Source organism: Micromys minutus (assembly GCF_963924665.1).
Source record: "Micromys minutus genome assembly, chromosome: 10".
Taxonomy (NCBI): Eukaryota; Metazoa; Chordata; class Mammalia; order Rodentia; family Muridae; genus Micromys; species Micromys minutus.
This window is the reverse complement of record NC_137979.1, coordinates 7569968-7586530: the sequence shown is the minus strand read 5'-3', so window position 1 is coordinate 7586530 and position 16563 is coordinate 7569968. Positions and strand designations below refer to the sequence as shown.

At 50.1% G+C, this 16563-nt stretch overlaps 2 protein-coding genes across 3 annotated transcripts in view; one reads left to right on the top strand and one right to left on the bottom strand.

Annotated features, from left to right (window-relative positions):
• TNIP1 (TNFAIP3 interacting protein 1) overlaps positions 1–1936 on the top strand; it is a 39653-nt gene extending 37717 nt beyond the window's left edge. Inside the window, exon 18 of one of the 2 annotated variants that reach the window (XM_080922209.1) lies at positions 1233–1936. In XM_080922209.1, coding sequence (XP_080778335.1) covers positions 1233–1264 — 32 coding nt within the window. In that variant the 3' untranslated portion in view covers positions 1265–1936. Of the gene's footprint in view, positions 1–1158 lie in introns of both variants that reach the window. The other variant, XM_080922208.1, reaches the window with a different exon arrangement.
• Positions 1937–2325: 389 nt separating this feature from the next.
• GPX3 (glutathione peroxidase 3) lies at positions 2326–10365 on the bottom strand. The gene is made up of 5 exons (XM_080924387.1): positions 10227–10365; positions 5711–5864; positions 4040–4157; positions 3591–3690; positions 2326–3272 (listed from the first exon to the last, which is right to left on the bottom strand). Exons 1-5 carry the CDS (start codon positions 10311–10313, stop codon positions 3051–3053), a joined length of 681 nt encoding a protein of 226 aa, XP_080780513.1. The 5' UTR covers positions 10314–10365; the 3' UTR covers positions 2326–3050.
• Between the last annotated feature and the right edge of the window lie 6198 nt (positions 10366–16563).

Below are 16563 nucleotides of genomic sequence, written 5' to 3'. Positions count from 1 at the left end.
ATGATGATTGAGTCCTCTCTGGTCAGCAATTTCTTTGGTTGGAATTTTTCAGAATGACTTAGCTTTCCATCCCTAGGCCCAAGACCCAAGATCATCTACTTACACAAAAGAAAGATGTATTTTAGACTCAGAACTTTCAAGGTTTCAGCCCATGGTCACTTAGCCCTCTGGTGGTACTGCCTCTCATAGTAGGCTATATAGTAAAGTAGGTCTGTTCCCCAGGAAACAAGGAAGAGAGAAAGGTCTCGAATTCCAGCATCATCCCCTTCAAGGGTACTTTACTCGCCTGGTGACTTTGATTTACCCCACAGGGCCTGGCCAACTACTGTTTTAGCGTAAGAGCACTTGGGCTAGCTGGTGACTAGGCTCTTAAATGTCTCTCTTGGAAAACATTTAAAGCCCAGCAGTTGGTGGTGGTGCATGTTTTTAATCCCAGCACTCAGGAGGCAGAGACAGGTGGATTTCTAAGTTTGAGGCCAGCCTGGTCTACAAAGTGAGTTCCAGCACAGTCAGGACTACACAGAGAAACCCTGTCTCAGAAAAAAAAAAAAAAAAAAATTTAAGATCCAAGTAGTGTGGAGTCCTTAGATGTTTTAAAACACAGTAACATGACCAGATTGGAACTCCAGGAAGCTTTGTCTGGTCACAGAGTCTGGAGCTGCAAGCTTGTCAGGAGGCTTGCATCTCACTCCCTGCAGGAAGCATGAGCCCGTGTGACTCTGGAAATGCTAGCTTGAGTAGTGGATGGGTAGGTACAACAGAGGACGTCTCCCCAGAGGGTCTTTGAAGTCCTTTGGGGCTGTCTTAGTGAGTGGCAGAGGGTGGCATGCTAGACGGCCCTGACCCCTTTCCCAGGACTTAATTTTGGGATTTGGAGACTGACGGATTGAGTTCAAATCCCAGCTCTAAAACATTATAAACCTGGGACTTGGGATGGGTTTTTGTACCTCTTTGTCCCAGCTCCCTCCTCTGTTACAGGGGTAACAAATGGCCTCCTCCTCGGGGCTGGATACAGATTGCATAATGGATGTCCTAGACACACAGCCTGGTACTCAGTAGCATACAATAACTAGATGGTGCTTACACTGGTGGGGAGGCCTGAATTGGCTGTGAGACTGACCACATGATCTTGAAGCTTCAAAACTTTTGTTTACTTAGAGTCTGCAGACAATGACTGTGATGGGCCCCAGTGAGACCGCAGTGGGTCATTTGGTTCCACCTTCATCTTTCAGAGCCAGCTGACCTCAGATTGCCAAAAACGTAAAGGCCATGTGCATGTTCTGTGTGACCCAAGCCTTGGCAGAGCAGAGGCTGGGATGGACAGATGGCCCACATCCCCAGGCAAACCTTGAACTGTTTATAAGACTAGGGAGAATCTACCCACAAGGCCTCTGGATGCAACCAGGAGAAACTCAACACCCTGCCTCTTGCCAAGATAAGGAGGGTGCACCTGGCTTTGACCTGCCATCTGTTGCAGAGGCTACTGGCTTCCATCCGAAGAGTGGGGTGCAACAAGACCCTTTCCTCTCAGAACCTTAAAGACTTGGTTCCATGCTCTCCAGAGACTACACCCAGTTCATATGCATGTGCGGTTTTGCTTCAAGCTCAGTAGCAGCACCTGCCCCGTGCCCTGCTCTTTATCCCTCCGTGGGGAGTTATGGGAAGAGGGCTTCGTCTCTAGAGCAGAAGAGAACAGTGTGGGATGGCCTGATGCTGTCGTGATCTCCACTGTACCTGTGGCCCCTGAGAGACACCGTGATCTGGGATGAAGGCCACACCAGCCTTGTCTGCTGAAGGCCCAGACTGAAGATGACTTCGGTTAGACACCTAACTGTAATGACAGATGTTTTTGGTGCCAGAGGTCTGTATTAAGGTAGCTGTCTTGCTAGGCAGCTGTTTGCACAAATCTTGGACATAAATCCAACTTGAGGATCAACATTTTGTGACTGGTCATTTTTTATGCCGTCGTGGCTGTGGAGTATCGTTTCTCTGGTTCTGGTCCTCCTTCAGCATTCCTCCTCTGCACAGCCCTGAGAATGCTGCTGGTACCTTAGGGCCTCCCAAACATGGAAGGTCCTAGGCAAAGGACCTGGGCTGAGCCTTAGTTCCTGTCCTTGAGAAGCGATACCCTCTCTCAGCCCTTGAGGCCCTGGGGAAGGTGGGTGAGAACGAACTGATGGGAACTGGGTCACAGACTCCAATAGCTGGGCAAGGGCTGCGGTGTGGGCCCCAGAGTACACCCTGTGTACATTTCTTCTTCCCACACCCTCCCTTGTCTCCATTCCCAGTCCCCACTTCCCACCGTTGAAAAAATGTCAAGTAGGCTGAACTGCAGAAAGACCTTTACTGGACACATGGGGGTGTGAGAGATGCCAATGGACAGAGTGAGAGGATAGCATGTCCACCAACGGAGCAGGAGTAGTGTCCCTGCCTGGGAGCCTAAGCCTGAATGCACTAAGGGCTGGCACCACAGACGGGCTCAGGGGAGGCCCGCCCACAAGGGCTTCGGGCCCCTCCTTCATGGAGACACACCCCTGACTTGGGGTACACAACCATCATGCTCACAGTTGCCTTGGCTGTCCTCAGGAGCACTGCGGGCTGGGATTGGGGACTGAGGAGGGGTCCTTCAGGAAGGATGAAGGAGGCTGGCGATGTAGTGAACCCAGATGTGTAGTGCGGGCATGTGGAAAACGCTGGCCCCGAGAATGATGTTCAGGTTTGAAGAGGACCATTGGACTTGGAACTTGTGTTTCCTTTGAGCTCATTTGGAACAGAAAGCTGAAAAAAATATGAGGGTGTTGTACCGAGCCGTGAGCACAGATGGTTTCAAGCAGGCAGATACATGGCTGTATAGTCATGCACATACTGGGACAATTGTCACGTGTGCACAGTGGTACAGACACATACTTGTGCCAGGCTTGTCTTTTATGTAATTAGGAAGGGAATCTGGGGTGGGTGTAGAATGACTGGGAATGTGGCTTCCTTCCTGAAGAGCCCCTCCCCAGTCCTTGAATGATGGGCAGGGGGTGGAGGTAGGGGTGAGGCATCAGTTACTTCCCTCTGGCCCCCAGGGCTGCCTGCCGCCTCATGTAGGACAGGATGTCCATCTTGACGTTGCTGACTGTGGTCCGGTGGTACCAGCGCATAACCGGTATGCCATCTGGCCCCACCAGGAACTTCTCAAAGTTCCAGCGGATGTCATGGATCTTCATGGGTTCCCAAAACAGGCGGCCAGGTGAGCCCAGGAGTTCCGCAGTGGGGGGGCAGGAGTTCTGGAGCAGGAGTGAGAAGGGTGTCAGTCTGACTTGAGGCTCCTCCTGACCTCCCCTCCCTTCCAGGGAGAAAACTGTCTGGCACTGAGGAAAAGGGCCCAGTTTGGGAACAGGAACACTTGACTGTCCATCTCTATGGTGACTAGAAGGTTGTAGGTCCCTCAGATACCCCTTTGGGCCCTATCTTATCTCTCCAGTAGGGTGATGGGTCCATGGGTCACCAAGCCCTCTCATGGGACTACTAGACCAATGCCAGGACATTCCCATGGGCTGGGCCAGGCGGCCAGGGGGAGCTTCCTCCAGATCACCCCCTCTCACCTTCAGGAAAGTGTAGAACTTCTGCTCTTTCGCCCCGTTCACGTCTCCTTTCTCAAAGAGCTGGAAATTAGGCACAAAGCCCCCACCTGGCCGAACATACCTGGGAGGAATGTACTTGGGTGAGTCCTGAGGAGCCGCACATCGCTCAGAACTAAGATAAAGGGACTGGGGGGGGGGGGAGCTGGGAATCTCTTAACAAGCTCATGACTTGCATGGACATACATAGGTCCAGTGTGGCCCCTTCTCTGCATCCACCCTACACGTCTCTCTACCCCTTCATGCGCTGCCCAGCCATAGCCTCCTGTTTCCTATCCCCTTCCCTCCCCCTCATTCCATTAAACCCCAAACTGGGGTGGGATAGGAGAGCAGTAACAGAGTGGCCAACCAGTGTCTGCAGCCCCTGAGCCTCTGCCCCAAAGAGGCCCCCATCTCCAACCACGAGAACTCACTTGAGACTGGGTAGGATCTCTGAGTTCTCGCCTGGCTCTTGTTTGCCAAATTGGTTGCAAGGGAAGCCCAGAATGACCAAGCCGAATGGGCCAAGTTCTTCTTGTAGTGCATTCAGTTCTTGTCCAGGGAGAGAAGAAAGCAGACGGTGAACAACTCAACACCCTGTTCCCCATCCACCCTCCAGATCGCTGGAACCTGTGAGGCCCAAGGAGGGAGGATTTTCCCAGGGTGACCCTGAGAATCAGTGGCAAGGCTTGACTTAGGTTCTTTCCTGACTCCCATCTGGGGGCAGTGGAAGTTTGGGAGAAAAGTCAGAAATATGCTTCCACACATCAGTAGTCACACGCCCACTGCCTGGGTCCCTGGGCAGATGCTTGAGGAGTTTCTTAGGGCAGTTGAAGGGCGATATTTACATTTTTCTACTGGGAATTAGGCAACCCAGGAGAGGCCTTAGCCAGCTTGCCAGTCCCCTGGGTACCCCTGAAATTAGGGACAGTACTGTCACCCAGCCTGTTTCTTCAGACCTATACTATACTATACTATACTATACTATACTATACTATACTGCCCGAGGACTGGACAAAAGCACTGGGCACAGAGCTGTGGAGCCACTCCCCCTGTCTGCAAATCCAGGAACTCTCCTGCAGGTGACAGCCAGGTGGCCAGGATCTGCTTGGCCCCAAAGTGTTTTGCCGCTGGAGCCATGAGGCTTTGGCCTGATTGTTCCCTTAGGCTTCTGACTGTCCTCACTGAGAAGAAAAGACAGAGGACAGGAGCCATGAGCTGGGCTGGAGAGATGACTCAGTGGTTAAGAGCACTGGCTGCTTTTCCAGAGGTCCTGAATTCAAATCCCAGCAACCACATGGTGGCTCACAACCATCTGTAATGGGATCTGATGCCCTCTTCTGGTGTGTCTGAAGACAGCTACAGTTTACTGATATATAATAAATAAATCTAAAAAAAAAAGAAAAAGAAAAAGAAAAGAAAAGAAAGAAAGAAAGAAAAGAAAAGGAGATATGGGCTACAGTCAGATACCGGGTTCAGCCATTGCCAGCATTGTGGTCCCAGTTGTTCATAAGTGCTGAGCCTTGGTGCCCTTTCCTGGATGAATACTTAAGAGGAATTTTAAAGTTTGCTTAGGAATGAACTGTTGAGCTGGGCCGAGGTGGCACATGCCTTTGATCTGAGCGGATCTGAGTTTGGGGTCAGCTTGCTCTATAGAGCAAGATCGAGGACAGCCAGGGCTACACAGAGACCCTGCCGTGAAAAAAGAATGAACCACTCCAGGACCTCATCCCTCTTCCCCTCCAGAGCATCAAGCCAGCAGGACTCATGCTCCAGAGTGGAGCCAAACAGATGGGGGCTAGGGAGAGAGGAGGCATTCTCAGCCAGAGTGAGCTACCAGTCAAGGGAAGCAAGTCGGCACACAGCCAAGGTATCAGAGGTCCCTGGGGTGAAGAAGGGTAGCTGGGAACTTCCTAGAATTCATCCAAAGACCATCAGATCTCAGGCTTACATAATTATCTCCAGAAAAGTAATGAAATCCAGTGGGGTTGGGATACAACCTTGGTCAGCACCACCCTTTCCCCGCTGCACTTCATGGGATTAAATTATGCCCAAAAGACGGAACTGGCTCCAGATTCAGCAGCAAGGCAGGAGGGAGCTCTTACCCAGGTATTGGTCTGTCAGACCTCAGTAGCTGGCTACGTTGACAAAGAGGATGTATTTGCCTGCATAGTGCTTAAAGGGAATGTACTCCTCCCCATCGATGGTGAGGGCTCCATACTCGTAGATGGTACCACTCATGCCGCCATGACAGTCTGTCTGAAAGAGAAGGTGGACACATTTAGGACATTTCTCCACCCTCCGGACATGGATGATTCCCAACAGGGAGTGCCTAACCCAGGGCAGCAAAAACTGGAACCGGACCAAAACTGAGGTCTCCTAATTCCTCATCTCCCGTAGTCAAGAGACCTAGTTAGCACTCTGTGTTTGCACTAATCACTGAGTGCAGTGGAACTCTGAAGTTAGCAATAATCAATAATCACTTTCGTATTTCATAGGCGGTTGGGTTGGGTGGGTCTGGGAATCACGGGTGGCAGTTACAGAAGTCAAGACAAACATGAGGAAGCCTGGGCTAGGGGACTGGGAAGGAGGCGCTGGACAGAAAGGATGAGTCAGAGCCTCCCAGTCTGGAAGACTGGAAAGATGAGGCATGAGGAAGCAGGGCTGTGGGAACAGGATCCCAGAGTATAGAACGGTTTGTCACAAGGCCTCCCTGTGACACCCAGAGGTGGGTATTAACCCGTACACCCTCCCGTCTGTCCAGCCACCACACCCTGGGCTACCTCTGGGAGAACGAGGGAAGGCGCATAGGGCACAGTGGGATGTGTCAGAGCACCCAGGTTCCCACTCCAACCTGTCACCAGCTCAGTGCTGTCTTGGTCATTTCTCCTCCCCAGCTGCCCCATCGCCCAGGACCAGCTATTTTTAACAAGAAGGGGGGAGGAAGAGGCCAGCTCCCACCTCACCCCCGCCCCACCTTGCCCCCAACAGGGACAACAAAACTCCTGGGCTACTCTTGAAAGTTGAAGAGCCTCAAGGGAAGGGAAAATCACCCCTCTTTCCTCTGGTTCTAGAAGACTTACTGCCAAAGCAAGATCTTCAGCCCAACTGGGTGAAGGAGCCATCCAGGCAGCTGCCCCAGAGGGGCACAGTGGAATGCCTCTGTCACTTCAGGCCTGACTAACCTGATGAGTCCGGCTGCCTTTGCTGCGTCATCCCTAACGGCTAACAACTCTCCTGACTGGTGCAAACAAAGTCCCTGCTTTCCAGGAGTCTAAATATTTCGAGTGTTGGATGGAAGGCTCAGCTGGACGGCCCTGCCTGAGGCGTCCGAAGCTCCAGCCAGGATCACTTCCACCCTAAAAGTCAAACAGCATCAGGCTTGGGGACATACATCAGTAATGCCAGCATCAGAGGTTGAAGCAGGAAGTGGAGAATTTAGGGCTAGCCTGGACTACATAAGGATAGCCTGCCCCAATAAGAACAACACAGTACAAACAGAGCAGGATACAACCCCTGCTGCCTCCCAGCATGTTGTCTCGCCTTCATACCAAGCTGAATCTCAGATGTGGGGAGGAGATCCCAGGATTGACTGAATAACGGGAATTTGAATAGGTCCAGCTCCTCCAGAGAGAAGGGGAAATGAGCACCTAGAGGTTGACTTGGTTATCTTTACTGGCTGTGTGGCCCTGAGTGAACCATTTTAATTCTTTGGGCTTTGGTCTGAGAGGTTAATCCCATTTGCCTTTCAATGTGCGTTTTTGTTGTTTTGTTTGGCTGTGGGCCTGTGCAGCTACACGTGGAAGCCAAAGAAGAGAATCGTGAGAACTTCTCTATTATTTCATTACATTTATTCACTTTTTTGGGAGAGGATGTCATAGCATGTGGACATCAAAGGATGACTTGGAAGAGTCAGTGCATTCCTGCATGTGGGTACCAGGAATCGAACTCAGGTCATCAATCTTGGTTACAAGCATCCTCACCCCCGAGCCATGTTGTGCTCAGTGTTTGACTAGGCTGGCAGTGAGCTCCTGACTCCGTCTGTCTCTGCCCCACCACCCCACCATTGCTGGCACATGTGGTCATACCTGGCTTTTACATGGATGCTGGGGATTTGAACTCAGGTCCTCTGGCTTCCATCACAACGATTTTACTCACCGAGTTGTCTTCGCAACACTCAAAATGAGTTTGAGAAGCTACTGACAAATTAAAACAGGCTTGGGCCAGGAGGACAGGGAGATTACCTGCAGCAAAGGCCAAAGGCCCGTAAGGGTCATAGTAAGGAGAGGTCTTAATTGTTTGCTAACTGCCTTAGGAAATTCATAGGGACAGCTGCCATGTTTTCTATGAAGGGAAGGACGGGGCTCATGCGGGAGCCCAGGCTAGCATGGGTTGGAAGGTGGTCTGTGATGAATGAGCCATAGATTAGACTCACCAGCTCAGTCCCCACAAAACCTCTGCTTCCTTCATCTGGCACCATAGAATCCCAAAGCCCTGTCCCTCCTCCAGAGAAGAGTACCGAGAAAGAATGAGGAACAAAGGGGGGCAGAGATACACTGAGCTTCCTGGATACCTAGGGCTACTGGCCCATGTCTTCCCCTTATTCCATCTTCCTACACCCACCGGTGAGATGTTGGGAACATGACAGGTCTGAGAGGTAGGTAGACTGCAGACGGACCCAGCTAGGCCTCTGGCAGGGTGTAACCATTCCTCCCCCTTCTCAGGATTCCAGCCTGTCAACTGTAAGATGGAGTGGGATTCAGGGCCACTTAAGGCTTTTCAGCCTTGACGTCAGCCTGTGGTCCCATGATGCTCTCTGCCTAGTGCAGTCACCTAGAAACCAGCGGTTACTAGGATGACACGTCAGCAGCTGGTAGTCCGAAGCTCTGCAAAGCCTTTTGCAGCTGTAAACGGACCAGAGAGAGGCTTTCCCTCTTGTTGCCCCTCCCTTTGAGCCGAGAGGACATCTTTCAGTGGCTGTATCACATTGGGTTTGCACATGTCGCCTCCCTGTTCCCTTGTCCTGAAGTTGGATCAAGATAAGCCATTGGGTCCCAGAAGCTAGAGCTGCAGCACGTTAACCCAAGGACCTGGGAGTCAGAAGGGCATGCCTGGACTGTGAAGAGACACAAGCCGCAGCCCGTTGTAAGACAAGATCACACCTCATCCTAAGACTTTTCTAGACTGCTCTCTTCCCTCTGAACTCACCCATCTCTCCCTCACTCCGTGGACAGCATAAGGCCGTATGATGAATTTCATGGTCAGTGTGCTTTCCCACAGCCTCCTTAGGACAGGATTCAACCCCTACCCCAGGCAGTTCCCATACTAAAGGCACAGGGCTAGTGCCTCAGTCCACGTGGACCCCACCCCAACTCCACAGCCTAACCTTGAACTCTGTCCTGTCCCTGTCCTAGAAGATGCCTACCGAGCTGGTGATTAGGAACAGGCTGGAGAGAAAACCAGGGCTTTACAGGTACCCTTCTGTTTAAACTAAGAAGCTGAGGAGAGAAAGGGGCTTAAAAAAAAACAGTACCAGTGGCTGGAGAGATGGCTCAGTGGTTAAGAACACTGAATGCTCTTCCAGAAGTCCTGAGTTCAGTTCCCAGCAACCACATGGTGGCTCACAACCATCTGTAATGGGTGTCTTCTGGTGTGTCTGAAGACAGTGACAGTGTACCCACATACATGCAATAAATAAATCTTTAAAAGGGGGGCACCCTTGGGGCTCCCTAAGAGGTAGGCAGAATCTAGAAGGATCTTAGAAGGAAGACCCAGAGGACTTTAGAAACTCAAACCTAGAGCCTACCCAGTTTCATGCATGTGCATGCAAGGGTGCATGGTGTGTGTGAAGCTGGAGACCACTATATCTTTCTTTGGGTCGGTCCATCTCTACTGCTTTCTGCATCCTCACCCTACGGAGGAGGAGAGGCCTTCAGAGCCCCCAGCAGAGGCCTGACCAAGGAGAGAAGCATGGCAGGGCTTCTGCTCTCAGCCTCCCCATTTCTATTCCAGCTCAGGGCGCCCCAGCTAGACTAGGATAGGCAAAGCCCCTAGAAGACTTCCTGGCCTGGGTTGGCTTCTCTGGCTACAGTGTCTGCTCCATGCGTGGTAGGCCAGTAAGCTGTGAATCGAGAGGGTAACTGGAGGGTTCCATAGGCTTCCCCCATTCTCTCCAGCTACGCCCCGCTGATGGAGAAACAGTCCCAGAAAGCGATGCACCTCCAAGTCAAAATTTTTCCTGTCACAGATCTCTGCCTCCAACGCCCTGGGATGAGTGAAGAGGCTATCCGCCCGCCCCCCTCCTTCCCCCAGCAATTTTTCAGGAGTATCGCAACCAGTTGCACTCTCCTGATTGTAGCGGAACCACACACCCTCTCCCAAACCCGCTGGATGTGGCAGCGGGACCCCGAGATGACATGGAAGAGAATGTATGAACTCAGGAAAGACTGTCCTCCTGGGTTCGTACTGCCCTCGGAGCACGAGGGTCTGTGTTGGAAGGGCGCAGAGACGGAGGGTCACAAGTGGGGTCCCCAGTGCCTCTGGGAAAGCAGTGGCTCTCCCAGTCGCGCAGTGGACACCTGGGTGTAGTGGACTCCTCTTGAGCCCTGGAGGTTCACTCACCTTGGACTTCTCTTGTCCCCTGCCCGGCGGAACAAACCCGGCCAGGAGCAGGGACAGAAGGCAGGATGCCCGGAGGATCCGAGCCATGGCGGGCTGGGGCGCGTCTTGGGGTGGCCACCGTCCGTCTGAGGTGTCCGAAGCGCTCAGCCACATTTCAAGCCCTCCACTGTGGCCAATCCGCAGCCAGGCCGGGGGCTTCCTAGCCAATGACAACGCAGTTAGGATTTAAAGGGCAAGGCATTCCCGCCCCTTTCCCTCCCTCTTGACCCACGCCTAGGAGGGAGAGAAGGGAGTCTGCTGCCTGGGAAGAGCAGATGGGCGCGGCCAGGGTTTTAGACAACACCCAGGACAGCAGCTTCCCCCCCCCCACGCCCCCCAAGCTCTGAAAACCTAGGTCCCCGAGGACTTAAAAGAACATAGAACCCCAGGTGTAGAGACTCACGCCTGTTATTCCAGAATCCAAAATGCCGAAGCAGGAAGATCGCGTAGGCTCAGTGCGATTTGTAGCCTTAGCTACAGACCGAGACCCTCTGTCAACTGGGGAAGGTAGCTTAGTGGTACAGCACTTGGCCAGCACGCATGAGGCCATAGGTTTATCCCCAGCAGTGGCACACAAGAGGAATCTGTGAATGTGGTGGGTTCTAAATGCAACCTCCTCCTTGGTTAGGTTCTTAGTGACAGTTCAAGCCCACCCCCCTTTTCATTCGCACATAAAAACTGTGTGTCTCTGTGGTCTTACACTCATCTTCCCTCTCTGAAACTCAGTTACCCCAGCTATAATGTTGGGATTGGTTAATGAGCTCTAAGGTCTTTCTTCCAGGCTCTGGCTGAACAGCTTCTAAGTGGTAAGTCTAGTCCAGAAGTCTCTTGAGGGTATGCAACAGGTGTTTAATATCTGTCAAATCAATCATTAAATCATTAAATTAGGTTCTGCTTTCATATAAGGTCAGGCCAGGCATCTCTAGATTGAGGGCTTCTAGACTTAATCCGGTCTGCAATAAAGAATTGGTGCTTCCCGCCTTGCTACCACAGTGGGCTGGGAAACCGTTAGGACAGTCCCAGGCTGCACAGCAGAACCACCCTGTTGAACTTTCTCAGGCACCTGCTGAGCCTCTGCCTTCAGACACATTGCAAAGGGATTCTAAGGCCCCTGACCCCAGTCTTGGTCATGTGAGCCCTAGGATTAGGTGCCTTCTAGAAAGTTCCTGACTCAGAAATGCCTTGAGGTACCACGCTTTCACAGGAAGTCAAGGTGGGCCGTGGAATTTGGAATTTTCTGCATACATAAAGCCTTGCTCCATGGTGGAGCTGGAGAAACAGCTCGACAGGTAAGAGTCCTCACAAGGCTGTGCAATCAAAAGGCTCGCATACTGATGATGTGAATGTAATCTCCAGAACCGAGAGGGGAAGGAAGGAACCAGTTTCTGAAAGTTGACCTCAAACCTCCAACACAACAATAATAGATAAATAAACTCATTGTGTTGAAGTAGAAAGAACTGGGAGGCCAGGAAGCCCTTAGCACAGAGACAGTGTGACTGACACAGTAAATTCTCAATTGATGTCACTGTTCTAAAACCTTAAGTCCTTGAGGCCTAGCGACATGGGAGTCCTTTATGAAAATTCCTGCAGCAAATCTGTGGCAGATAATGTACCAGAATCCAGTCTCTGGTTCATGTTGTTCTGTTGACCTTTGTTCCTTATCCTCTGGGAGTGACCCACAATACTCACGCTTTGGGTTTTGAATGACTGTGTTTAACAGTGCTGGTTAAGTCATCTAGGGAAAGGGAGGCACAGTCGAGGATTGCCTGCATCAGACTGACCTCTGGGCAAGTCTGTGGGAGCATCTTCTTGATTGACAATTGATGCAGAAGGGCCCAGGCCACTGTGGGTGGTCCTCATGTGTATAAGAAAACAAACTGCTGCCTGGATGTAATGGCACAGGCCTTTAGTCCCAGCCCTTGGGAGGCAGAGAAAACATAAGTGGATCTCTGTGAGTTCAAGGCCAGCCTGGTCTACAAAGCAAATTCTGGTATAGCCACAGCCACACAGAAAGACCCTGCTTCAAAACAAATGAAAGAAAGAGTAAGACCCTGTTTCAGAAACAATGGGGGGAAACTCCCCCTCAAATTACCAAGTAAAACTAAAACCAACCAGGCAGACAGATGAGTCTGAAGGCTGGTGACATGAACTGTGACCCATTACTTGGGGTACCGTGGGGAGGAGGATCACAAGTTCGAGGTCAGCCTGGGTAACTTAGTAAATGTCTGTCTCAAGTTTTAAGAAAAAAATATAAGGGGGGGAGTTATAGCTCAGTTTGTAGAGTGCTTGCCCTGGGTCCCGCTCCAGCACCTCATTAATGGCAGGAGGATCATAGACCTGTCTGAAAAAGAAGAGGAGGGAGGCATACACAGCCGGATTAGATGGGATGGTTCACACCTATAATCATGGCACCTGGGAGGCTGAAGCAAAGGGATTACTGCATGAAGCCAACCTGGTCTACAGGGGAGTTCCAGGACAGTCCTGTATCCAGTAAGAGCCTGTCCAGAGGACAGAGACAGAGGGGCGGAGAGATAGAGAGACTGACAGAGACATCGAGACCAACCTTGGAAAGTTTGTTCCTGAGAGATGTTCTCCACCAGGCAGCTCCCATTTGCCCTCAGGTTAAAGTTCAATTTTTTTTTCAGTGACTCAGAGCCTGCCTACTTCATCTTCTGGCCTGCCTCTCTTCCAATTCTGTCTTGCTCAGCTGGACAGAACGGTTTCTGTCCTCAGCACACACCTGCAGCCTGTACCTCTGAGTACTGCTCTCCTCTCTTTACCTAATTTTCTTCTACCAGGTCAGGACTCTCTTAACGTCTCTTCCTCAGCGCTGTTTAGATCCACTGGGCTTGTTTTGGTTTTGGAGTTTTGGGGGGGGGGTTCTTTGGGTTTGTTTTTGAGACACTGTCCTGGAAGCCACCATGTCGTCTAGGCTGGACTCCAACTCACAAGATGCTCCTGTTTCCGTGTCCTAAGTGCTGACATTTGTGCCCCCACACCTGACCCCTGGTTTTATTAGTTCCTGGTATATTCAACACTGTACCTCAACTCTAGTGCACTTCTTTTTGAGCATAGGGTAGTAGATTTATTAAGGAAAAGTTAAAAATCTTGAAACAGCTCCCATCATGATGTCCTGTTTATTGTTCGCACTGAATCATAAGGTCTACAAAAATCCTCGTTTGCAGCAGCTCAAACGAGGCTGGGCACATGTTAGCTTGGCAAATATCTACTGCATAGTCTCAGATGACACGTGCTGTGGCATCCAGAACGAGCTGGCAGCCTTCAATAACCATCTGAGCCCATGAGACGAGTCTGAGGCCTTCATGCTCTCTTGCCTTCTTGCTCCTAAGTTGTCCTCTTGCCCCTCCCCCCACCCCCCTCCCCCATCTTTCTTCACATGCTAATGACTGGCCTCTATTCTCTCTCTCTGCCTCTACTACCTTCTCAACTCCCTTCCCCATGTCCTTAATAAGCTCTATTCTATACTATACAAAAAGAAAAAGAGAAAAGACTAGTCTGATGCTAGGTGAGACTGGAGTCCTGCAGGCTGTTCTGAGGAAGCCTGTTTGGGAGAGGTGACATGCTGTGGGAATGGTGGGTGTAGAGATCCTAGATCTTTCTAGAAAGCCTTAGTAGGTTTGATCATCTACCGGAGAACATAATCTCCTTTGTCTCATCCCAGGGAGCTGAGGAACCAGTACCTCTTGTCCTCTTCATCAAAAACAAATTTTAAGGGGGCTGAAGAGATGTTGCAGAGGTTAAGAGCACTGGGTGGTCTTCCAGGGTTAATTAATTGGGGTTAATTCTCAGCACCCACAATGGCAGCTCATTACTGCCTATGACTCCAGTTCCAAGGGATCCACTGTCCTCTTCTGGTTTCTGCAGATACCAGGCATGCAAGCTGCACACAGAAATGCAGGCCAAACAGCCATGCGCGTAAAATAAATAAATACAGGAAACTAGAAGGGAACTTAAAATTCTTTTCTTGCCAAGAATTGTGTTGCACACTTTTATCCCAGCACGGTAGAGGCAGAAGCAGGTAGCTCTCTGAGAGAGTTCAAGGCCACCATGGTGTACAGAGGGAGTTCCAGGACAGTCAGGGCCACATAGAAAAACCCTGTCTCGAAGAAAATAGCAATAAAACAAAACATAGTTACACTTATTTCTTCTTTCCTTCTACCATGCAGATACCTGGGGTGGAAGTCATGAGGTCAGGTATGGCGGCAAGCCCCATTACTCCCTGAGACGTCTCACTGGCCTAGCTTTCTGATTGGTTGGTAAACAAGGACTAGAGATAGCAGAACAAGAGATTTTTTTTTCCCTAAGTGCTGATGCAATGTGTTCTCAAGGAAGACAGAACATGAGTTAATGAACAAAGAGGGGCCATAAAAGCCAGAACACTGAATAGCTCCCCATTGCTGAGTAAGAGCTTCAGGTTTGGAGGTCAGCGATGGGGTCAGTCAGTCCAACTTAAGTTCCTAGACATGGGGTGGCAGGAGGGAGGCCCAGCCCGCATCACTCCAAGCTGTGTGATCTGTTTTGCAATCAAGAAGAGTTTGCAGAACTCAGTTGGGGTATTGGAGCTTCTGGTGTCCAGAGTAATTGGAAAAATGGAATCTTAGAGTCTGTTCACAAGCTGTCAGTCAAGAGTCTAGTGAGGGATGGAGAGACATTTTCAGCAGCTAGTGTGTTCTGCCCTTGCAGAAGACCCAACTTCCTATTCCCTATGTTGGGCAGCTCAAAACACCTGTAACTCCAGTTCCAGGGCATCTGAGTCTTCAGGCACACATGCATACACACAAATATATACACATAACTAAAAATAATAAAAAATGAGAGAGAGGGGGAGAGGAGAGGGAGAGAAAGAGAAAGGGAGGGAAAGAGGGGGAGAGAGAGGAAGAAAGAGAGAGGATAGAGCCTGCTCCTTCCAGAGAGCACCTTCTAGATCTGAGCCTCTCCTTTCTCATCTGTGGAACGAGGAACTGGACATGACAATTGTCTGTCTAGGGGTGATGTCTAAGCTAGTAATAACCTATACACAGGCACTGACTTTGATTTATTACATTTTTTTGTAGCCAAGGCTGGCCTTGAACTTCATATATAGTTAAGGGCAATACCTCCCTGTACTGGAAATCACCAAATTTGGCTTTTGTGGTACTGGGAACAAAATGTGGGGCTTTTATCTTTTAGACAAACCAAGAGCTTTGTTCTCGGCCCCAGCTCAACTTTTCGAAAAGACCTTGGGACCTCATGAGAAAGGTGGCATCATCATTGCCATTTCATAGACGACTTGGAGACACAGAGAGGTTAAGGAACTGTTCATGTCATGGAGCTGATAAAGAGGCAGAACCATGTCTGAACCAGACACCATCTTCAGAGCCCTTCTTAATAACCTCTGGGCCTGTGCCACCTAATGGGGTGGTTACTGTCCGTGTGGGCTTACTGGGCACCCTGGAATGTGCCCAGTCCAAATTGTTAAGTGCCAAGAGTGTAAAGTACACACTGTTTTTGAAGAATTGTTGTTGTTTTCTAAAAGGCAAATGTCTGGTTATTGTAGCTCAGCAGTGAGTGGTTTACTGAGTATGTACGAATTCCCCAGTTCAGGGGGGAAAAGCAAAATATTCAATATAAGCCAGATATGGTGGCTCATACCTGCAATCCCAGCTCTCAGGAGATGGATGCAGGAAGATTAGGAGTTTATGCTCATCCTTGGGTGTATATCTGGTTTGAGGCCAGTTTGGGCTACAAAAATCTCTGTCTCGAAAATCCTTATACATGTTGAAATAATTTTTTTTTTAATTTTTGGCTCTTTGAGATAGGGTTTCTTCATGTAGCCCTGGCTGTCCTGGAACTACTCAGTAGACCAGACTGACCTTGAATTCAGAGATCCACATGCCTCTGCCTCTAGAGAGGAAATAATATTTTAATGTGTCAAGTTAAAGGATATATATATATATATATATATATATATATATATATATATATAAAAACATACATATGTGTGTGTGTGTGTGTATGTTTAAAATCTTGCCTGGTGTGGAGACTCGAGGCTTTCGATCACAGAACTTTGGAGGCTAAGGCAAGAGGATTGTCACATTGGAACCAGTCTGGGCTATAAAGTGAGACCCTGTCTCAGAACAGCAGAGGGTTACCGAAGAGCTATCAAATCCCCTGTAATTAGAGTTACTGTATGAGCTGCCATGTCTCAGAAAGACATCGGGGCTGTCTCTGTGCTAAAGAGACAGTTCAGTGGTTAAGAGCATTGGCTGCTCTTCCCGAGGATCTGGGTTTGATTCCC